General features: G+C 60.3%; 1 protein-coding gene across 3 annotated transcripts in view; it reads left to right on the top strand.

The window, feature by feature from the left end:
• The first annotated feature begins 2,168 nt into the window (after positions 1-2,168).
• SUSD4 (sushi domain containing 4) overlaps positions 2,169-22,539 on the top strand; it is a 93,284-nt gene continuing 72,913 nt past the window's right edge. For all 3 annotated transcript variants that reach the window (XM_043568781.1, XM_043568780.1, XM_043568782.1), the window contains exons 1-2: positions 2,169-2,284; positions 3,490-3,675. In XM_043568781.1, the coding sequence (XP_043424716.1) occupies positions 3,525-3,675 (151 nt within the window). In that variant the 5' untranslated portion in view covers positions 2,169-2,284; positions 3,490-3,524. The remainder of the gene's footprint in view (positions 2,285-3,489; positions 3,676-22,539) is intronic.

Here is a 22,539-nt window from a genome sequence, read left to right as displayed (position 1 = left end):
TGATTACATTCGGAGAGGGTTCAAATCGGGTCGTTGGGGGGGGGGTGTCCTTACAAGCAGAGGATGTGGAGGGAGAGACACAGAGGGACAGCTCAAGGACCCCGGGGGAAGGTGGCCATCTACTCGTTGAGGAGAGAGGCCTCTGAAGAAACCAAACCCTGACGCCAGGACTGTGAGAAACCGGACGTCTGTGGGTGGGATTTGGTCACGGCTGCCCCAGCAGACACGAGACACGGTAGAAAACTTACAAACGGTCCGCTGCAGCTGCCGCCCAAATGTTTGTCGTCTTAGGATGCACTAAAGCATCCTAAGCAAATTACTCAAAATGACTTGTCAGCCCTGCCATGGGCTGGTCAGAACCTGGGTCGCATCCAGAGAGAGGCCACGCGGCCGGCGAGGAGTCCAGCGATGGTCTTGTGGGCTGTGGCGGCGTTTCACCCAGAGACGGAGGCCCAGGGGCACACAAAGCCATCTGCAGCGACAGCGGTCTTCAGGAAGGCGGATTCGATCTAGCTGTCTGGGCCGGGAGGGCAGCACCAGAAACTGTGGGTGGGTTTCAGTTCAGGACACAGGAGGCTTTTCTAAACGAGCTGCTGGCTTCCTCGGGAAGCATCCCCTGGGCTGGCTGGCTGGCCGCTTGTTGGAAAAGTTAGAGAGGGGACCCCAGCTAGACCCCCTGTTCCCACCAGATAAACTTGGATGTTCCTTTCAGCCCTGATACTCTCTGTGCAAAAGGGTTGTTCTCTGGCTGAAGGACCCAGTTCAGTTGTGCTCAGGTACATCTCCTACGACCGTCAACAAATATTCCCCAGCTTTGTTGATTCCATGGCTGTTAGAAGAGCTTTCGAAATTAACCGAGGGGAAAAGTGAAATCAGTATTCAAATCATGGAGGTCAGTCATAGGACCTCAGAAATGGGGAAGGGTGCCCAGCTAAGGCTCCAGACCCCCGAGAACAGGGTCGCAGGAATCAGCGTGCACCAGTCAAAACCCCAAAAACTGTCATCTGTTTGACAAAGCATAAACAAATCAACAAATACAGACACCGAGCTTGATTTATCTACTAAAAGTTAAACTATCCTGGAAGAATTTGTTAAAATTACTCCCAGTGAAAGACGACACAGTAAAAACTGTAATTTCCTGAGGACCATCAGTACGTGAGTTTTGGCAAGGCTGATAGAAGCAAGGGACGATTTGGTGGCAGTATAAGAAATACAGTTTTTGGTTGGCGAATTGCATGAGAATAACGGGGCGTCTGTCACGGGTTCTGATGTGACCCCTGCTGGCACCACCTCCTTCTTCTTCCACCCAACTAGAGGGAGGCCAGGCCTCTGGAGGGGGGAGGGATCTGCGGGGGTCTTCGGGGACACTGGGGTGGGGGTGGGGGAGGGGGAGTGTGGGGGCGGGGCAGTGGGGACAGGGATGGGGGGGATAGTGGGGGGGGAGTGTGTGGGAGAGAGTGGGGACGGGGATGGGGGGAGAGTGGGGAGTGGGGGGAGGCGGGTAAGTGGGGACGGGGATGGGGGAAAGGGGGGAGTGTGGGGGGTGGGGTGGGGTTTGGGGGGGTGGGCCGCACCATCGCGGGTGGGGGGCTGTGTGCCAAGATCTGCACGGGGGCGCACCCTGAAGCGCCGGGAGCAAACAACCTGACCCCCTTGGGTTGCGACCCACCACTCGAGAAGCTTCCCCTCTCCGGGTACCCAGCCTTCTGCAGCTGCACGGACCACCCCCCACTTTCCTCGCGGGACAGCGCCCCCTGCCCTGCACGAAGGGCAGACGCCACGGTGCGGGGAGGAGAGTGTCTCAGCCACCTGGGTCCCCACGCAGAGCCTCGGCGGGGGCCAGGGGCCCGGGGCCCGCGCGTCCCTCCCGGGGACTGGCCTCCTACTCCCAGGGCCCGGAAGGGGGGCGGGGCGCGCAGGCCGCGGGGCTGGCAGGTGCAGGCGCGCGGGCTTCCAATTGGTCGCGGCGCCGCGGCGGCCCCGCCCCGAGTGCGCGTGCCCGTGCGCGCCCCCGCCCCGGCCGCTCGCCCCCGGCCGCGCCGCCGCTCTCGCGAGCTCAGGTGGCGGGCGCGCGGCCGGGCCGGCGTCCCCACCCCCCGCGCCCGAGCGCCCCGGGAGCCGGAGGGGGGGCGCGGGCGGGGGGCGGGCGCCGCCGAGGCTTCCGTCTGGCTCGCGCGGCGGCGGCGGCGGCGGCGGCGGCGGCAGAGGTCGCGCACAGATGCGGGTCGGAGCGGCGCGGGGCGGAGGCGGAGGCGGGAAGGCGGCTGCCCGAGGAGCCCCGCAGGTGAGCGCGGGAGCCCGTGGCCGGGGAGGGGGCGGCGCGCGAGGACCCCCGCGACCCCGGGCCGGACGCAGGAGTGGGGGGTGGCGGGTCGCTGCGGGGACCCGCTGCAGCGCCGCGAGATGCCCGACAGAGACACGCATAGGCCCGGGAAAAGTGCTCCTGTAGCCTGGGGACGCGGAGAGGCTGCGGACTTGGCGGCCGCGGTCCCGGCGCGACCCCCGCCTGGCCACCCCTCCCCCGCGGTCCGCACGCGCGGCGCCCCGTGGCGCTGCCTCCAGCTGCGCGCGCCTGGGGACCGGGTGGGGGGTCCCGTAGGGGGTCGTGGGGGGAGGGCTCGGTCCCGGCAGAAGGGGGCGGTGTATGGGGGTCCTGGCGGGGGGGGGCGGGAGACGGGGTCTGGGGGTGCCGTGCGGAGTGGTTGGGGGGGCTCGGGTCCCGGAGGAGGGGGGCGGGATAGGGGGTCTTGTGAGGGGGTCGTGGGGGGGGGGCTTCTGTCCCGGCAGAAGGGGGCGGGGTAGGGGTGTCCCGGCGGAGGGGAGACGGGGTGGGGGGGTCCCGTGGAGAGTCGTGCGTGGGGCGGGGGCTCGTCCCGGCGGAGGACGGCGGGGTAGGGGGTCCCGTAAGGGGGTCGTGGGGTGGGGGCTCGGGTCCCGGCGGAGGGGGGCGGAGTGGGGGGGTCCCGGCGGATGAGGGTGGCAGGGTAGGGGGTCCCGTGGGGGGTCGTGGGGGTGTTCGGGTCCCGGTGGAGGGGGGCAGGGTGGGGGGGTCCAATGGGACGTTGTAGGGGGGGCGCTCGAATCCCCGCGGAGGGGCCGGGGTAGGGGGTCCTGTGGGGGGTCGCGGAGGGGGTGGGGTAGGGGGTCCTGTGGCAGGGGCGTGCGGGGGGGGGCTCGGATCCCAATGAAGGGGGGCGGGGTGGGGAATCATGGTGGGGGCCTCGGGTCCGGACACAAGGGGCGGGGTAGGGGGGTCCCGGCAGAGGGAAGATGGAGTGGGGGGGGTCCCGTGGGAGGTAGCCGGGGTGGGGGGAGGCTCGGGTCCAGGGGGAGGGGGTGCCGGCTGAGGGAAGACGGGGTGGGGGGGGTCCCGTGGGGATAGCGGGGTGGGGGGCTCGGGTCCAGGCGGAGGGGGGCGGGGTGGGGGTCCCGGCGGAGGAGGGGGCGGCCCCGCGGCCCGGGCACCGCCGCGTCCGCTCCCGGCTGCAGGCGCCCGCCCGCCGGATGCCCGCGGTGCAGGAACGATGCATCATGGAATGAAGCCGAGCCCCGGAGACGGATGCCTGGAGCGGCAGCAGCCGCCGCCGCCGCAGCCGCCGCCCCCCCGCCGGCTCCTGGCCGCCGTCCTGTGGTTCCAGCTGGCGCTGTGCTTCGGCCCCGCGCAGCTCACGGGCGGTGAGTGACCGCAGGGCCCGGGGGTGGGGGGGTTGGGGGGGTGCCGGACGGGCGGGACTTGCGGGGCGCGCGCCAGGGCCCGCCGCCGGCCTGAGACCACCCTCAGATCGCGACCCCCGGAGCTCCCCATCTCGACTGGAGGCGCCCCCGCGGTCTGTGTGGGGCTTCCCCCACCACGGGCCTGGCCCCTGGTTCTGGGGGTGGGGGGGGACGACGACCATAAACCTGGCCCATTATTCCCCCCTCGGCCAGGAGAGAGCGAGAGAGGGGAGTGGGGTGCCTTGTGCTTAGCGCGTGTTTGTGGCCCTTTGCCCCTTGTCTGTGCCCCAGGTTTCAGCCCCTGGGTTTAGGCGAGAGTTGGGGGCACCCCCTTTGTGAGCGTGTGGGGCCTGTGGAGGGGCCAGGCCGGCGGAGGGACGGGGTTGTGGGAAAGTTAACTTTCTCTCTCCTGGGGGGGGGGGGTTCCGTTTGCATGAAGTAGGGGCGGGGTGGGGTGCAGGGCTTCCCGGAGGTGTGTCGCTGGGGCGCGCTCTGCTCCTCGGGGGTCTGTCACGGGGAGTGAGGTCTAGGGCGCCGTGTGCAGCGGAAGCTGGCCGAAGTAAAATCGTAGCCTCCGATTCAGTGGCGCATCTCCAGCTGTTGGGGTTCATGGGGGAGGGGAGGAGGAGGACAGATGGGGACCCTCGTCTGCATTTGCGACCTCGTCGCTATGGGTCATCGCTGCCCGCTCCGCATTTCTGGGAGCGCTTGCGCACCTGTGAGATTGGCAGGCTCGTGTTTCCGGAGCTGAACTGCTGTTCGTATATAAATAAACGATAATTGGTGGAAAAGCAGGTATTGATTGATATACGCAAGCCATTTCCTGTTTTCAAATATTGCTGTTTCAGAGAATGAAGGCGGAGAGGGAAGGCGTGGGTAACAAATTAGCAAAAGTGGGGGAGGGGTAACGGGTGGGGCTCTTTGGCAGAGTCCTCCCTAGCTGGGGCATGTTGCTGAGCCGTGGGAAAGACTTCTGGAGCATCAAGGAGCTTTCTGGGACGTGCTGGTCTCAGAATTAGTGACGAGACGCTCGCCTTACCCTGGGGACGGGGTTTGGGCTGTTTGATTTTCTAACAAGGGGGGACGTTTTTGGTGCTCTTGTATTTATAGAAAAGTCTCCCAGGCAGGTTTTCTCTTCAGAGAGGACGTGGGCAAAGGGGCCGCTGGCCAGGAGCTGTGCCGCCTGCCGGGGCTGCGGCCATAGCTTCTGGGGGCCAGGAGGGCACGCGTGGGGCTGGGCCTTTTCCTTCCCTGTTGTTTCCCCCCTCCCCCCTCCATTCAAGCTTTGATCTCTCAAACCAGGTCCATGAGCTCTTTCCATCCCCTGGGCCCATTTCTCTCTCGGAGCGAGGGATATCTGGGTTTATCTGCGTAGCGCCCGACCGCTGTCGTTGGAAGCGTGAGCTCGGAGGGCGGCCTGGTTGCAGCGTGGCGGCTGTGCCCCCGATGCTACTGTTCGTGCTCACAGAGATTCTCCTCAAGAATCTCAGCTCAGTGCTCAGCACGGCCCCTCAGGCTCACGTTAGTGACCGTCCGGTCACACCACACGTCCGTTACCGCGTCTTCGGAGGGAGAAGCCGTCACGCTCGGCGTCCAGAGCCTTGAGGGAGGACGGGGTGAGCGTCGCCTGTCCCGTCTGAGTTCAGAGCTGGGCCTTTTCAGGCACTCATGCACCGCGGAAGGGCCAGCCCCCACCTCGGTTTCATCTTGAACTCCCTCGGGCTGCCCGTGTGGCTTCTGGGAGAGGATCATCTTTTCCTAGTTCCTCCACGAGTAAACAGTTCAGGTGCAAAGGGTGGTGGGGCTGTCCTACGAAGGACGCCATACAGAGACTTCTTTCTCGGGGCAGAGACCCACCCGCAGGCTCCAGGGTGGTCACAGAAGCAAATCGCTTGATTCCGCACCCGTGCTTCTGAGATTTGACAGGCAGACCCATTCCCTGGGATCTTACCGAAAGGCAGATTCTGGTCGGTCTGGGGGGTCGGTCCGGAAGATTCCACGTTTCCAACACGCTCCCAGCTGATGCCTTGCTAACGGTTGGAGGGCCACACTGATTAGCAGTGCTTTAGACGAAGGCATTCCTTCAACAAGTTGCTTCTGACCCCAGACTCACTCCCAGTCACCAAGTGCAAGGGCCGGGGGTGGGGAGGGGGCGGGAGGAGAGGTCTCCCGACGTTCCTGTGATCCACAGAGCTGAAAACCAGCCCTCACAGAGAGAGGGCTTTCTTTTTTGTTTTTGCTTTTGTCCACAAAAAAGATGTGTATTTTATTTTTATTTTATTTTATTTTATTTTATTTTTTTTAATGTTTATTTATTTTTGAGACAGAGAGAGACAGAGCATGATCGGGGGAGGGTCAGAGAGAGAGGGAGACACAGAATCTGAAACAGGCTCCAGGCTCTGAGCTGTCAGCACAGAGCCCGACGCGGGGCTCGAACCCATGGACCGTGAGATCATGACCTGAGCCAAAGTCAGACGCTCAACCGACTGAGCCACCCAGGCGCCCCGAGATGTGTATTTTAATAGACACTGTTCTGAAATGTGGATTTTCATTTTTGATTGTTTCCAAGGGGAAAAGAAACAGAACAATAGCAAGATTTTGTAGTCTCAGCTAGGAGGAAAAAAGCATGCATCCGATGCAAGTATTACAGAAAAAGCCTGAGCTAGAAAGGGGAGGAACTGAGAAGACGACCAGACGAAGGGGGAAAAGAACTTTGTCAGAAGAGAAACCCTTCGTCCTGGAAAGGCAAGCTCGCTTCAATTCTTTAAGACCTTGGAGAGCATCCGTGGGCCCGAGTTGGCCCGAAGTGACTTCTCCGTGGCTCTTTCTAGGCTGTTTTTTGGAAATGAGGACAAAGGGCCCTCATTTGGGGCCACTAAGACCAAATCCCCGAGGGGACTAACACCAGGTTTATAGAGGGACATGAGCCCCACTGTCCCCAGAGTCTCCCTCCCGGTGCGCTTGCTGGGGGTTTGCCTGCAGGGTCCGCACCGCACAGGAAGAGGGCTAAGAGTTTGCCCTGTAAGTCAGTCCCTGAGGCCAGATTCGTTAGCACGTCCCGTCCGAATCGCAGGAGGGGCTCTACACTGCACAGCTTCGGCGCCTGGGGCCTTGGAAGCCTCAGTGTCTTGGGTAAGCCGAGGACCTGACGTCAGGGCTTGGTGTGCGGGATGGAAGCCGCGTAGGCACTGAGTCAGTGCAGGTGGTAATGAGGTGGGGGCTGGGACAGTGCCAGAACCTTCCAGGCCTTTGCTTTATTCGTTCAATAGATACCGTGTGCCCGTCCACACCCTGTGCTAGGCACTGCTGTCTATAATGTTCCTCTGCCTAGAAGGACCCTCTCTTACTCTCTGGTTTTCTGCCCAGTGAACAAATTTCGCTTCCAAACTCAAAGCGCTGTCATTCGTATTTCCCTGGCCACTGGGCCCTGACGTGGGCTGCCACTGCGCCACGTATGACCCTCCCTGCTAGCGCTGTCTCATCCACTGGACCGTCAGCCCCCTGTAGGCAAGAACCTGGACTTCATTCACTTCTGTGTCTCAGGCACTCAGGACAGCATCTGACATACAGGAGAGGCTCTGCCGATGTCGACCGACAGCAGGAAAGGGGTCCCAGATCCCTGCCCCACTGTTTAGAAAATAATTACCGCGGGTGCTCACCACAGTGCAAGGGTCTCAGGGTAGTTGAGGCCACTTCCATTTGGAGGTGGTCTCGGAGGCTGGAGGGGCAATCCTCAAAGGCTCTAGAGCAGAGGTGGCCCTTCGGCTGGTGTCTGTGGGAGGGGTGGTTGGAGCACCGAGGGAGGGGGAGAGACACCTTGTGCAGAAGTGTGGAGGCGGTCAGGGGTTGTCTTATTCAGGGAGAGCAAACAGTCCGGTTAATCTAGAACAGCACATCCGGAGGGAGCCAGAGAGTAGGGATGGTCTAGAACAGAGTATCTGCAGGGAGCCAGAGAGTAAGGAGGGCAGACAGGTTGGAACCCTGTTGTAAGGGTCTTGGGAGGCCTGGTGAGGATTCTGAATGTCTCACCGCAGGCTGTGGGGACCTGCTGAGGGGTTTGGGGCAGGTGCACGATACCATCCGAGCTGTGCTGGGTTTCCTCTCTCTGCTTGCGAATTGCTGACCTGGGACCCCCCACTTGACTGCCCTCTCTGTGCGTCAGAGTTGTGACGCCAGTGGGGTTGAATCAAGCTCCTTGGGGTCTCGTTGAGGCCATGTGGCCATGGCATCCGGGCCTATGCCCGCGCTGAGACACAAATGCCCTGACTGGCTCACTCCTTTGGAGGTGCCGGGCCCTTGGCATCTTATCGAGAAGGTTTTGTTACCTGGTGGACTGGGAGCTTTTCATGCAACGCTGTGTCTAAAAGTCACGATTTCAAACTGCATTTACCTCAGCCTCTAAACCGAGGTCCCAACTCCTCAAAACTACAAAGTGCGTTTCTTCAACAAGAGGCCTTAATACACGTGAGCAGCCTGGAAGCTCTGTCGATGTACCCGCGAGGTGGAATCTGAGGGCTGTCGCAGACACGGGAAGGGTTTCCCGCGGCTGCCAGCAGATCCGTCGTCTCTGAGGCCTGAGTGGCGAGGTGGAGAGAGTCCGTGGTTCCGTAATTCCTGCGGTAATGAAGGGGGAGGTGACGATCTCCCTGCAGTAAATACTGGTTGGACACCAGAATTGTGGGTGGAGAGAAGCACCCACAATATCTCTCCTGGCGTCCGACGTATATTTCAAAAGCTCCCAGAGGCCAGGAGACTTGCCCTCCGCGGGGAGCCCTGCGGCAGCGCGAGAGCCTGGCATCTTCCCGGGCTGACAGATCACGTTCCGTCTTTGCCGTTGAATAGCTACGTGGCTTCGGGCAGGGGTGCGGCTTCTCCCGGGCTCAGTTCTTTCCATGTCGCTGATGTTCTCTGCTTCCGTGATGACAGGCATTTGATGGGTGCCGACCTCTCTGTAAAGCTGATTCTCTGTCTTGCACCCCCATGTTGGTCTTTTCCGAGTGTCCGCTCTGTGCCCCGGGCACCCACAGCGAGGGGCGCAGTCCTGCTCCCAGGGAAACACCCGAGTCCGGGCCGGTTTCTTCTCAGAAGCTTAGGTGTGAAATGCTTGCGTACAATTATTTTTTTCACATACGCTGTTTTAAAAAGTTTATTTCTATTTTGAACAAGAGACAGAGAGTGTGTGAGCCAGCAGGGGAGGGGCAGAGAGAGCAGGAGAGAGGATCCCAGGCAGGCTCTGTCAGCACAGAGCCCCACGTGGGGCTTGAACTCACGAACCGTGAGCCAAAATCAAGAGCCGGTAGCCCAACCGACTGAGCTCCCCACGCGCCCCTCGTGTATGTTTTTATTCAGTTTAGAACTGAGTCTTGTTCACTGATCCGGACGAGAAGGTTGGTTTCCCCAGGCTACTTTTCCTGACCCTTGCCTTCTTTGCAAGTTTGCTTTGTGTCTGACGGTGAAATAACCACACACAGCAGCAGTGTGTCTGAAGAGACCGTTGGGATCCTTGGCTCTGAACCGAGGGAAAGAAGGGGCAGAAACATAGTTTTTGCTAATGTGTTTTCAGTCACCTTTCACCAAAACCTAGCACAACTTTTAGGACCAGATACATATTCTCGTGGGTCAGATTCGCCATTTTATCGACGTATTGGTCCGTTCTCACAAGAATGAGCTGTGCACCTGTTGCCAACATGGACGATTGGGAAAGGAGAAACAGGGTTTCCGGCTGGCCACCGTCTGAGTGAGTGACCGGTCTGCAAGTCACTAGTAACAGTGCTACCGATTGTGAACCTTTAGAGACCGTTTACTGCGTGTCGGGGCTGCGCTCAGCGATTGCACCTGTTAGCTCACGGGATCCCCACCACACCGGTCTGGGGCTGGCGCCGTTCCTGGTTCTTATTTTGCAGACGAGGAAACCGAGGCACGGAAGATTCAGCAACTTGCTCAGGGTCGCCCAGCTGGTAAGTGAGGCACGGCGACCCAGATTATCTTTTTTATCACGAGTTTTTTCTGTAGGTGTGGAAATCCCAATCACTACAGGCGTTTTTTGTCTTTCTTTAAATTGTATTTCAAGGCGAGCATCGCTTTTTAAGCCACAGTTACCAAATATTTAGGAACTGATATAAGTGAAGTCTTGTGTTATGACCGTAAAGGGGAAAACACACAAGCAAATCAACAATATGAAACCCCACAACTCAGGAGAAAGTGAAGGCCTGAGTGCCGGTGCCTTGAGCCCTGAAGGGAGGGAGGAAGCGGCCAGGAACCCGTGAGGAATCCACGAGGCCAGGAACCCCTCCCCCGTGCTGAGGGGCACAGGGTGGGCACACGGGGTCTGGGACACCGTCCCCACCTTCTGCCTGTGGCCTCGGCGTGATGGCCTTCATCTGCGAGGCCCTTTCTCCTGCGATTAATTTTACTTAGTATGTGCTTACGTGCTGTTTGCCGGCTGTTTTCACATGGACTTTATCACTGCCTTTGATTTTCTTGGCAACCCAGGAGGATGAGGAGAAGGTTTTGATTTTTTCCCTCCCCCATCCTTTTTTTTTTTTTTTTTTTTAATTTGAAGAAATATTTTCAGCGAGGTGGATCTCCTAGTGTCTCAAAATAGACAAAGCAGGTTGGGAACCAGGCGGGTGGGTCAAGGCTCCCCTCCACGTCCCGCGGACCCGACTGGTACACCTGTCTTCGAGTCGTGTGAGGTACAGGACAGCGTAGTTAGTGCATTTCCAAGCGGAAGAAGACAGTTGTATCTGAGGGTCATGAGCGTGAGTAACTGCTCCTTCTGGAAGGTTAACTTTGAGGTAAGAATAGGGTTTGGTAGTTGGCGAAATCCGAAATTGCTCAGTCTGCTGTCCAGGAAGGTGCGTTTCACGGACTGAGCTTAAGGTGCTGAGTTTTAGGGAAGGATTTGGTCCGATATTTCTTCTTCTTTGAGGAAGAGACTGCTGTACTACTCTCAGACAGAAGGAATTATCCACTCAAGAGGAAAAACAAACAAATCATGGGAGTTGCACACAAATTAAGAGTGCATTTTTAGATGGCTTCTTAATTGAGAGTATCGTAATTGCTTTATTAATCTTAAACGAGGTAAGCTCGGAACGTCAGAGAAGGAAAACAAAATAATTCTGGAAGTTACTTGGAAATGACAGGGCACCTGGGAGCATCCTAGCGGATGAGCCGCCATGACTCCACTCCAGAGCGAAGGTCCTGAGGGCCCCGGGGGGTGGGGGTGGGGGCAGACACAGGTATGTACCTGCAACAGGCAGGCCCGGGCCCCGGGAATGGAATTTTATTCTGAGAAGGGAGGGGAGTTGGGGAGCCTGATAAGCTTGACCAGTGATCATTTGTCATCATCCCAGTAAATTGAACTTTTCAAGAGGGAGGATGAGTAAGGGTTTTCGGAAATGGAGACTCGACCTGGTTATCCGAGGTTTCTGTTCGAAAGTGGTGGCTTGTCTCGCGGAGCTGCAGCGTGGGAACGGAGTGACCAGGAAGGTCGTTCGTGGGCTCTGTTCCTTTTCCTCAGAGTAACCGAACACAAACAGATCTCGTTTTTTCGGTCTGGTTGCGTTTGTGAAAGATGTGTGTGATCGAGCGGTGAGCCCGGCAGAAGGACGTTCTCCTGAGACACGTTCTCCTCAGGTCTGTGCATGTAAGGCAGCATTCTGGATCTGGCCTCCCGCGTTCAGATTCTCAGTACGCGGAGGAACCCTGGGCCCCCTCATCCTGCAAACTCACAAGAAGCTGATTCTGTCCCGGCGAGAAGTAGTCTTGCTTTGCAGAGTGTGATGGGTTTAGGGGGCTCATCCCGAGAGGGGCTCTTGGAACCAGACCCTTCAGAGTCTCAGTGTCAGAACCCCAGCCAGCAGTGCCTTGTAATCGTTTCCTTCGGGGACACGTGCACGTTAAGGACGGTGTGACAGAATGCGCCCCACGGCTGGCTGGGGCCACCTCTGTTTAAGTCATGTTTGCGCTTCCTCTGCTGTGAAACAACCTGGCTGTGAACTGCTGTGTGGACTTTTAAATTTTACTTTAATGTTTATTTATGTATTTTGAGAGAGGGGGGGGGAGAGCGTGGGGGAGGGACAGAGAGAGAGAGAATCCCAAGCAGGCTCCACGATGTCAGCACAGAGCGCGATGTGGGGCTCCATCCTGTGACCCTGGGCTCGTGACCCGAGCTGAGATCAAGAGTCGGCCGCTCGTCCGACTGAACCGCCGGGCGCCCCTGCTGTGTCGACTTCAAAGCCTTGCCAGCTCTTTCTCTTTGGATGGTACCTGGGGGACTCCCTGTTTTCCTGCCTCCCTTCCACTGACACCAGTGTTTGTAGACAAGAGGTCCTCGTCCGCCTGTCGTGACGGCGTGGGGGGTACGACTTGGCGTCTTGAGACAAAGTTCACATGCCGGGGTTCCTTGGTGCGGTCACTGGCTGGCTAAGGGCTGCTAACCTAGTTGCTGCCTTAGCCTCCTTGTGACTACCTGTGAAATGGGAAGGGCACACCGTCTGCCTGCCGTGGTTGTCGTGAGGGCCGGATGCGCCAACAGAGGGACGATGAGTGTTCGAGGGGTCAGAACCCTCACTGACGGACCAGCAGTGAGTGCTTGTTCCGTTCACCGTGGGTGGCGCAGTTACTGGGAGCCTCCTTTGTCCTGAAAAGCTGTCGCCTAACAAGTACCTGAGTAGGTAACAAGCACACCCGGTGGTGCTGGTCCGTGGCCCCCGTGGTCGGGACGTGGTGTGGCGGGTCCACGGGGAAGGCTAACCAGAGACCGTTGTCCAGAGGGCAGCCTTAGCAGAGGGCAGGCAGGCTGGACCCACGGTCGCGCTAACCGCAGGGATCGGGAACTTGAACCACCACTGGAGGCAGTCAGAGCCGACAACCTGTGTCTTCAGGGACGTGATGTGCCTGGATCTTCATTTTAGGAAGGGAGTTTTTAGCAACGTGGAGATGGGGGAGAGGGAGAGCCATCTCTGCTCGCTGTCTTTGGTTATTTTTAAGGTATAAGCCTTTATTTATTTATTCTTCGGGGGGGGGGTGCATGTGCACAAGCAGGGGAGGGGCAGAGAGAGAATCCCAAGCAGGCTCCACGATGTCGGCACGGAGCCCGACACGGGGCTCGATCCCACGATGCTGGCTGGGATCGCGACCCAACTCAGCCACCAGGCACCCCAGCTGTTCACCGTCTTTATTGTGTTTCTGCCGGTGGCTCTGCAGAGGGCACAGTCGGGACAGAACGGGGCGCTGCCCTCGGCCCGAACTCCAGGGCCGCCGGTCGAAAGCTCTCCCCCGGCCGAGGCCGATCCCACGAGGGCTTTGAGCGGAGAGGAGCAGGTGCCTGTAGGAGTCGGGAATGGGGCCGACAGCTGGCGGGCGGGGCTCCCGTGACCAGCCGGCTCGTGTCGCCTTCAGGACGTCCACTCGGTCGCGATCTGTACAGCTGAGACCGGGTCGGGTTCTGGGGAGGGGGAGCAGAGCGGAGCTGCACGGGGGGGAGGGGCCCTCTGGGGAGGGGCATGCGGGGGGAGCCATGAGGAGGGCTGGAGGGCGAAGCCTGGGAAACACCCACACTCAGGCGTCAAGAGGAGAAGGCGGTCATGCCCACGGTATCGGCCACAGTAACAGTAAAGCCACGGCGGGACGCGGCCCTGGGTTGGTTGCTCCTCCAGACGTGGGCCCGAGATTTGTTCCCACGCCGTTCTCGGATGCTGTTCAAGCACCTGGGACTCTGCACGTCCGCACCTGGCCGTGCACCTGTGCACAGGTGTGGGGGCTGGGAGGGCAGAGCCCGAGGCCGGAAGGTCCTCCCTCCCGGGGTCACTGGTCAGGGGGCCGTGTGTGCGCGGTGATGGGCGGGGCTTCTCCGCGCTCCGGGGGCTGCCTGCGCCCTTCGCCCTTCTGCTGCCACTTAACCTTCAGAGGAGCGCCCCCTGTCACGCCCACCCCTGTGGCCAGCGCTGTCCTCTCTGGGCGGGTCACTTGACCTCACCCCACTTTGTTTTCCTCGTCTGCGATCGGGGCAGAGGGGCGTCCCCTGCACTTGACGGGGTTCACGGGGGCGGGCTGTGTGCGTGGAGGCGGCAGGACCGGAGTCAGGATCGCAGCTTGGAAGGAGACCTCCTTCCACGGCTCCACGGAAACGCCTCCCCCACGGGGGCGAACGTGAGAGCTCGGGGGGCAGCTGTGAGTGTGCTCAGGGGGAGCCACGTCTGCAGGCAGAGAAGGTCCTGTGTGGCCAGAGGAAGGCCCGGCGGCCTTTTCTGGGCTCACGGAAGCCTTGGGGAGGAGAAACTGGACATGATTCACCCTCGTGCCCAGGGCCCACGGTGGCTGGGGGTCCTCGTGTCCCTCTCTTTGCCCCCCCCCCCCATCCTGCACACTACCTCGGTGCTGGGAGCGCTGGACCCCAGAATCGGGAGCTGCGTTTGGATCCAGGGAATCACCAAACGCTTTGTTGTGTTGAGTGCCAGCTGCGTGTGGTCTTTCCTGAGACCCCTTTGCAGCTGCTTTCGGGCGTCTGTGGGCCAGAGGCCTGGGGTCCTCTGTCTGCCCTCCAGTCTCGGTGCCGCCTGTGGGCCCGGCCTGTCCTCAGGGCTGTGCGGTGCCAGGGTCTTACCTGGGGAAGGGTCCTTACGTGCAGCCTGCTCAGTGTGCCTTGCATCAGTGGGAGAGGGCCTTGTGTGGCTTTGTAGGGTCGCGGGCACGTGTCCCTGGAGAGTGGCTTTGTGGGAAGTCTGCACGAGGTTTTCATTTCCGTGGAAGTGAGCACACAGACCACTGGGCCCGTGTCCCCTCCGGATGCAGGGAGACCCCGCTCTCTGGGGGCTGGGAGTGGGGGTGAGCCTGCCCTGTGTCCGTGGCCACCACGCTCGCGGGCGGGTCCCCGCCAGCTGGGGTGGCGGCTGAAACTCTTCCCCCCGCCTCGCCTCGCTGTGTGGCTCTGTGTGGAGTGGCTGCCGGGCCCTCATCAGAAGCGTAGCGGCCGCCTGGCCTCCCCTCGCTTGGCCGTTCTCTCCTACGCACCTCGGCCTCTAGCACTTGGCTCTTCTCTCGTACCTGCTGGGTGGATGTTGCCGCTAACTGGGTCATGTTCTCAGTGACGTAGCGGAAAAGCGGCAGATTGCAGCAAGCCTGAGTCTCCTCGGGCCTTCGGTTTACACCGAGAGCCTGTCTTTGCACTGCTCTTCCTGGATTCAGGCCCACACGTAAAGTTGCCGCCCCCAGGTACAGAGCAAGTGGCCGCGTGTTCCTTGATACCCGTCTTTCCGGAAGATGTTGCACCAGGGGTGCCCCCTTGGCCCGGGAAGGCAAGGAGCAAGACCCGGATGAGGCCTGAGGGATCTACTTGTTCACGCCGCCCTGAGCTGCCAGCAACCCCTCGGGCCTGGACGGCCCTCCGTCCCTTTCCTACCTGGGCACAGTCTTCCTGTCCCTTCAGAGACGGCTCACCCCTCGCCCCACCCCTCCCGTGACCTCTTGGACGGCCCCAGCCCTTCCCCTCCCCACCCCCCACCCCCGCCCCCGTCCAAGAAGTCGCCGTGTCCTCAGAGCCCTGGGAGCACCAGAATCCTGGTCTGAGCCGGGCGCCACGGAGGCCGCCTGGTCCGGGACATTACACGGAGCCCCTGGCTCCCCCGCGGGGTCTGCTGGATGGTGTGCGGCCTCGGGGCCCCCTGGGCAAGTCGCCCGGGCCTCACCCGCTCTACTTGACTGCACCTGCTTTATGTGCTGGGCTCGCTCACGCCCTCCCCGCAGCTGGGGCCCCTGCCTGCAGACGAGGGAGACGAGGTCAAGACTCCCGTGTGGCTTGTGCCGTCGTCACTGAGAGAACAAAGCGAATCCCGGACCTGCTGCTGTCTTCAGATGTCGGGGGAACGACTTGACGTGTCTGTGCCTCGGCGTCCACGTCTGTGTGATGGGGGTGGGGTGCCATGAGGCTCGAACAGCCGTCACAGGGGCATGTCTGGCGGGGCCTCCATCGTTCCTTGTCTTCACTGTCAGAAGACAGGGGCCCCGCCGACTCTTTACCTGACCGCCATCCAGATGCTTCATAACCGGTCTCCTGAGCAGTCGGGCCTCCATGGTGGACGGCTGGCTCCTCCTCCAGGCTGGGCTCCAGGCTTGCGCTCCATCCAGATCTCCGGAAGCACAGATGGACGTAGCCAGCCCGGCCTGGCCCCTCTGCTTGGCCGGCAGGCCGGTGGGCTCTGCAGCCGGGGTGTTATTGAATTGAGCATCTTGTTACTTCTGACTCTCTTCCCTTTTGCTTTTGACGCCTGGATCACTGGCCGGAAGGACACCCTGAACCCTGTCCTGCCCTCGGAGAGCGACGGCCGCGAGGGCCCGAGGTTCCCTCACTCTGGCCTGACGGGTTCAAGCAGGGCTTTGAGCTCCAGCCTCTGTCCTCCCCCCCCCCCCCCCGCTGCCCCCCGTCACGTTTACTCAGTAGGAACTTCTTAAGCGCTTGCTGTGTGCGAGCCCTGCTCCAGGAGCTCAGACCGGAAATGGGACCGAGGACGTGGCACCCACGTGTGGGCTCTGTCACAGGCCACCCCGGGCGGCCACGGCAAGTTCTGGGGGCTGTGCGTTGGGCTCCCCGGTGCCTGCTTGCCAGGGCCTCGCGAGGCCTTTCCCTGGTGTGCACGGGCGTGGAAGGGGAGGCAGAGAGAGGGGCCCTCGGTGTCTCTTCTCATTGGGACACCAGTCATACGGGCTCAGGGCCCCACCCTCGCGACCTCCCCACTCACACTGGGGCTTCGGCTTCAGCATGTGAATTGGGAGGGGACACCGGTCAGTCCTCAGTGGATACCCAAGGAAGACCAATGTGAATTCTGACAAAAAGATACCGTGAGGACGCAGAGTTCTCATCCCAGCCGGGGGAGACCAGGCAGGCTTCCAGGAGGAGGTGATACCAGGGCCGAGTTCTGAGGAAGGGTGGCAGCGAGACGGACGCAGCAGCAGCACGAACACTGGTGTGGCCACGTGGCCTTGCCCGTGTGCACACACGCTTGAGTGTGTACACGTTTGTGCCTGTGTGTGTATGCGCTTGTGTGTGTGTGTGTGTGTGTGTGAGAGAGAGAGAGAGAGAGAGAGATGGGGGTCAGCAAACCATTGCTTTCCTACTCGTGTGTTCTCTCCAGTCGGAGTCAGTCACCAGGCGTTGGCTGAGGTCAAGCTATGCAGACTAACGTGCAGACACCGGGGCCCCGGGATCATCTGAAAGTTCAAATGTGCGGAGTTCCCCGAATCATAGGCCACGGTGTTTGCTCTAACCTAATCAGCCGGCTGCTAGACGCTCCTGTGACTCGATTACAGCCGCTGGCCACTACAAAATCAATCGCTCGTGGCTCCCAGGCCGCCCCGTGGGCCGCGTCTGGGTTAGGTCAGGTAAATACTGAATTACCGCCTGGAGCCGGCCTGCGGAGACGTGGCGGCTGATGTCTGCAGTAACGGGAGGGTAGCTCTGATCGCAGGTTTAATCATTCGCACTTATCTTTTCTGGGTTTCTTCTCCCCCAAACATTTGCTCTGTTCCTTTTTCCTGTCCTTCCGACGTTCTAAGTGTCCGACTCGTCTGCGTGCCTGGTGTGGCTGTGGGGCCCCGGGTCCTCGGCGGCCTCATCCAGGCAGGCGGTGGCCGGGCTCCCCACGGTCACCCTGTCTGCTCACTGCCTCCTGGGAGCCCTCAGCCTCCAGCCCGAGGACCAGCTTCCCACGGTCTGTGAGTGCCCCACCCGCCCCCACGCGTGCGTGAAGACTCGCGTGTGTGCCGCTCACACGAATGACGGGCGGGACCCAGAAGCTCTGCCGTTGTGGAAAATTATGTGTGGAAAAAATATCCATCTTTATTTTTTCCCCTGAAAATGCAGACAGAATGAGAAATACTCCAATAAACCTGCAAAAGCGATGCCTCTTAGTTGTCTCTGTAATTCAGCCCGTCGTTACGACAAACCGAGGCATTACAGGCTTCGTAACTGTGATTATGGTACCGTTTCCTGTGTTACAAACCGATGCTTTCGTTGCATATGAGAAACTGTTTTCCATGATGAATACTGGAAACATGATCAATGTCCCCGTCGTGCACATCTGTGGTCGGCCCGCGTCCGTGCTGGAGGGAACTTGGAGGTGGCGGTCATTACTCGTGCAGAAACGGGCCCGGGGCTCTCACAGCTGGTGAGCAGCAGAGCCGGCCAAGGACCCCAGTTTCCTCTCTCTGATGTCACTCGCACCCCTGCAGACAGTTGGGGTTGTAACAGCAGTGCCCGCCTTTCAGGCGTCTTTTGGGTTAAATGTGATAATAGGAGGAAACACACACACAGCAAGGTCTGGCCCAGATCATGGCCCGGTGAACACAAGGGGTCCTTGCCTCCATTAGTCCTTGTGAGCCTCCTCCACAAACCCGCTTCAGGCCTTCTTGAACAGGTGCTTCCCGCCCTGCCCCCCCGTGTCCTGGGTGATAAATGTCACATGCTCAAGAGCTATCACATCCTTCTCTGTATTTCCCTGAAACACATTTACAGCCACGGGGGACGGTCTACAGACTTCGCTATGCGGCTGCTAGACTTTGCCTCCTGGGAGATGTCTGTCTGTGTCTCTGTCTCCTCATGTGATGCATCCCCTCTCCTGGGACCTGGGGGCCCAGCCCCCTGCGGCTTGGACAGGCGGCACTGGCGGTCAGCTGCCCGGTGCATGCACCGCCCGAGGTTGGTGTGACAGGTCCCTCTCTGAGTAATACGGCTGGCCGGGCTGCTGTCTTTCCCGAGCACACGGGGCGATGTGTCCCTTGGGAACAGAGGCCCCAAGTGCTGCGGAAGCCCTGGCTCCCGTGAACGCCGTGCCGTGTGCGCTGGTTCCTGAGCCGGGAGCGGGCGTCGCCCAGGACTTGTCACGCCGAGAACTTCACGCTCATGAGCACAAACCGTGGGGCTTCACGGAGCCTCACCGTGCTGAGATCGGCAAAGCCGATGCAGAAGCAGCGCCATGGGGTCTGGGCGCAGAGACACGGGTTCAGACTTGTTTGAAGAGGGAGGCGTCTGTATCGGGTGACGTGTAGGGACACGGGCAGGGCCGCCCATGGGCCGGTGTGTGGCTCGCTTGCTGCCCAGTGAGGACTCACTCTGGCCTGAACTGAGACTGTGTTGTGGGGACAGTCGGTCAGTGAAGCCGGACGTGTGGTCATGATAACACGACTATGACGGCAGTAACGATGGCCGGTGTTCCTCACCCACATGCTTCGTGCCTCTCACGTTTCGAGTGTTTTCTTTCCACGTATGAACTCGTTCAGCCGTATGGCTTAGGTCCTGTGTTCATGCCTGTTTTCAGACAAGCAAACCAGCAGTACCGGGGCTGGGGTCCCATGCAAGCCCCCGGCCCCACCGCCTGCAGGCTGGGGGCACTCGGCCCTGGCGCCTCAGATGTCAGACTGGGATGGATCTCCCAGCGGCCTGCCCGCTTTCCCCTCGAACAAAACCTCTTCCAACAGGAAGCATAATTTCCTAATCTCTTGCAAACTGTTTCCTTCCGAGGAACTCATCAGGAGGTCATTCGGGAGCCCCTGGGGGCCAAGAAAGGAGCAGTGTGTCTGGGCCACGCTTTAGGGGTTCGCGCGTGGCCCAGCTCGGCCCTAGGCCTGAGGCTGGGAAGCGCCGCTCCAGGGACTGGTCCAGCCGCGGCGAGACCGGGCAGGTGCTCCGTGTGGGGGCAGTAAGGTCCAGGGGAGGGGGCGGGAATGGGGGGGAAGGAAGGCTGGGGACATGTAGGGAAGGGTGAGGTCAAGAGAACGGAGGGGAAGGAGAGGAACGGCAGTGGAGTTTCTGGTCCAGGCGCCGGGGAGGAGTGTGGAGTCCGTGAGCGTCAGGGAGACGTCAGGGGGAAGAGCTCATTGTGGGAAGGTGACTTTGGTCTGAAAACACTTAGAGTTTGATGTGCAGGTGGAGTTGCCCCGCAGGCATCAGGATGGCAGGTGCAGTCGGGGTTCTGGAAGCAGATTTAGAGTCATCCTCTGGGAAGCAGTCATTGAGATCAGCGTTCGTGGTCCAGAGAGGAGCCTGCAGGCTGGGGGTCCGCCAGGGGCTCCCCAGACAGAGGCTGGGGCGCAGGGAGAGCCGGGGGCCTGCATTTGAATCCCAGCTGCACAGCCCATGACCTTGGGCACGTCCTTGAGCGTCTCTGTGCCTCAGTCTGGTCACAGTGCCCGGGGGCATTTGGAGAAGCCGGTGAGGCGCCAGGGAGGTGCAGGGGTGCTGGGGGAGGGCTGGTGGAACTCCCCAGGGGTGGAACGGTGCGGGCGAGGGCACAGCGCCTGTGTTAGCTCGCTGGTGGTCATGGGGGGTTCCAGCGCCCCTCTGCGTGGTTGGCGTTCCTGGCGAGACCTCAGCATGCGGCTCTTTCTCTGACGGCGGCCGAGGGGGCTGCGAGCATGTGGGGGGAACAGCGGGTTCCCGGTGCAGCCTCGTCCTTTCTCCTTGCGTAGGAGGCAGCGGCCGCGGGGGGAGCACGAGAAGGTGAGTCCGGGAGGAGTTTATAAAAGGGGGGGGCGGTCCAGGGGGGACTTCGTGGGCGTTTCTGTGGAACTGGCTTTGCTTCTGACTCCAGATGCCCAGCCTTGAACACAGCGAATGGCACTAAACGTTGGAAACTCAGGAAAACTGGCCAGACGGACACAAGGAAGCCATCCTCCTGCCTCTGAGGGCGCGTGCGACTCCTCCTGGACCACCAGCAGCATCTGTCAGGTCACAGGACTGCCGAGGTCTGCACAGCGGGGGTCTGGCTGCTTAGTGGAAATCTGAGGTTTTCTTCAAGTGCAGTGTGCCCTTATTTAGTTTTTTTTTCTGAAGATGGGTCATCTGGGGCCTGGAGGCGGCTGGATGGAGAGGGTTCTGCACAGAGCCCGGGGGCTGGGCTTTTTCTTTCTGCCGAGGGATCAAAGCTGGCAGGTGGACAAGGAGCGTCCGGGAGACAATGTGCAGGGATCACCCGGGACCCCTTGGGTTAGAGATTTTAATCTGTCCCCCATAGCGAAGGGGTTGTGTGTGTGTGTATTTGTTGTTGAGACTTTAAAGGTAATTTAGAGAACAAAACTAAGGAAGTAACTGTCACATGAACTCTGCTGAAAGTGAGATGCAGGCATCTTTTCTACATGTGCACGTTTTCCCCCCAAACGGGACTGTATACATGATTTTGTGACCTGCATTTGTTGCTTAACGGTAAATCATGGTGTCTTTTGTCGTCTCTTAAAAATTAATCTTTTATAAATAATTTTAACTCACTTTGTAGTGTTCTGCATTATACATATCGCAGAATTTATTTAACTGATGTGCTGCATATCTGGTGCTTGAAAAACAGGGGCGGTTTTTCGGGGTGGGGGGGGCAAATGGCCTGATGATCCTGAAAACGAAGCTGTAATTACTCGCTGTAAAAAGTGCCCGAGGGGATCCGGTTGGTGTTGAATGTGCTCATTGGCAGGGAACTCGGGAGCTCGGGTTGGAGCGTGTCAGGCACGTGTTTCTGGGAAGCTTGGCGCTGAGCAGAGGGGAGGGTTCATCTGTGTGCAGGTACCGGCGGGCTTCCTGGAGGAGGAGCAGCCTGCGCGGGAGTACTGTCACCAGGGGGCGCGGGGTTTTCAACAACCTGGAAGCGAGGACACCCTGGTATTTTTATGGGCCATTTGCATTGAACGGCTCGGATTGTTGGTTCATGTTGTTCTTCAGTTTTTCTGTTGGTGATTTTTATATTTTTCTCATTCATTTATGAAAACTTCATGTATCTGCCTGTCCATGTATATTACAAGCACTGTTTTTGCACTTACGAAAAACCTAATCAACTTTTCTCCATGTTCCTGCCATTTGGTTTCATACTTCAACCTGAGACCCGCGTCCGTGGCTCCGGGAGGCGGAGCAGCTGTGCGCTGGGTGATCTGCGGAGGGCGGCTTGTGGGGAGCCCCCACCCCCGCACAGGGCGGCCCTGGAGTGTGGGATCCGCGGGGTCAGCTGCCCGGTCTCCCTGCATCCGGGGCGTTGTGCCCCTCGCCCGTGGAGGCCGACGCTCCTGGTGCCGAATCCAGATCCCGCCTGCTCACTGCGGCCGCGCCTGTGGCCTGCCGGCCACCCGATGGGCATCTGGCTCTGCGTTCAGGGTTCCGTGAGGTAGTGGGGGGCAGACGACCCCCGAGTCAGGGTGCCAGCAGGCGCGTGCTGCCCTGGTTCTCGGAGGCCCGGAGGGTCTCCTGCCTTTACGAGGACGGCGGCGCCCCACCCCCCACCCCCCTCCCCAGCAGGAGATGGCGGCCCGCGGCCTCACGAGGAGGACTTGGCAGGTCACACGTGTATGTCAGGAGCCAAAGTCGCGGTCATTCCTCCCTTAGAGCAGGCGGCTGGTTCGCGCCAAGTCAGGAGAGGGGGCCGGAGCTCGCCTGGTCGTCCCAGGGCTCCGCAGCACGGGCTCCTGTCCCGAAGGGGGCAGGTTCCCGGGGGAGCTGGGCAGCGTTGAACCCGTCCGGCCGCAGGCCTGCCCGCTCGGGCTCTCCCTCCCTGAGCTCCTGCAGCTCCTGGACAGACAGACGGACGGGCCCACGGCTCACCCCTGTGGGGCTCGCCTCCTAGGAGGGCTCCTCGGAGGGCAAAGCAGGGCGGACCTTACGGCCTTGGTATGAACGAGCGTCCCAGCCCCTTCCCGCTAACTCCTGAAGGCCTACTCTGCGCCCGGGGGCTTTCCCACCTCTGCTCCTACGCAGGATTGATGCGGTTCTCAATCCGGACGGCAGCCGGCACCCCACCCGGTTCCGCACCCCGTGGGGGGCCTCGCCTGTGTGCTGAGGCTCAGAAGGACCCGGAA

Source organism: Prionailurus bengalensis, chromosome E4 (genome assembly GCF_016509475.1).
Source record: "Prionailurus bengalensis isolate Pbe53 chromosome E4, Fcat_Pben_1.1_paternal_pri, whole genome shotgun sequence".
Classification (NCBI taxonomy): domain Eukaryota; kingdom Metazoa; phylum Chordata; class Mammalia; order Carnivora; family Felidae; genus Prionailurus; species Prionailurus bengalensis.
Note: the sequence above shows the minus strand (reverse complement) of the source record. Positions and strands in the feature narration are given on the sequence as shown.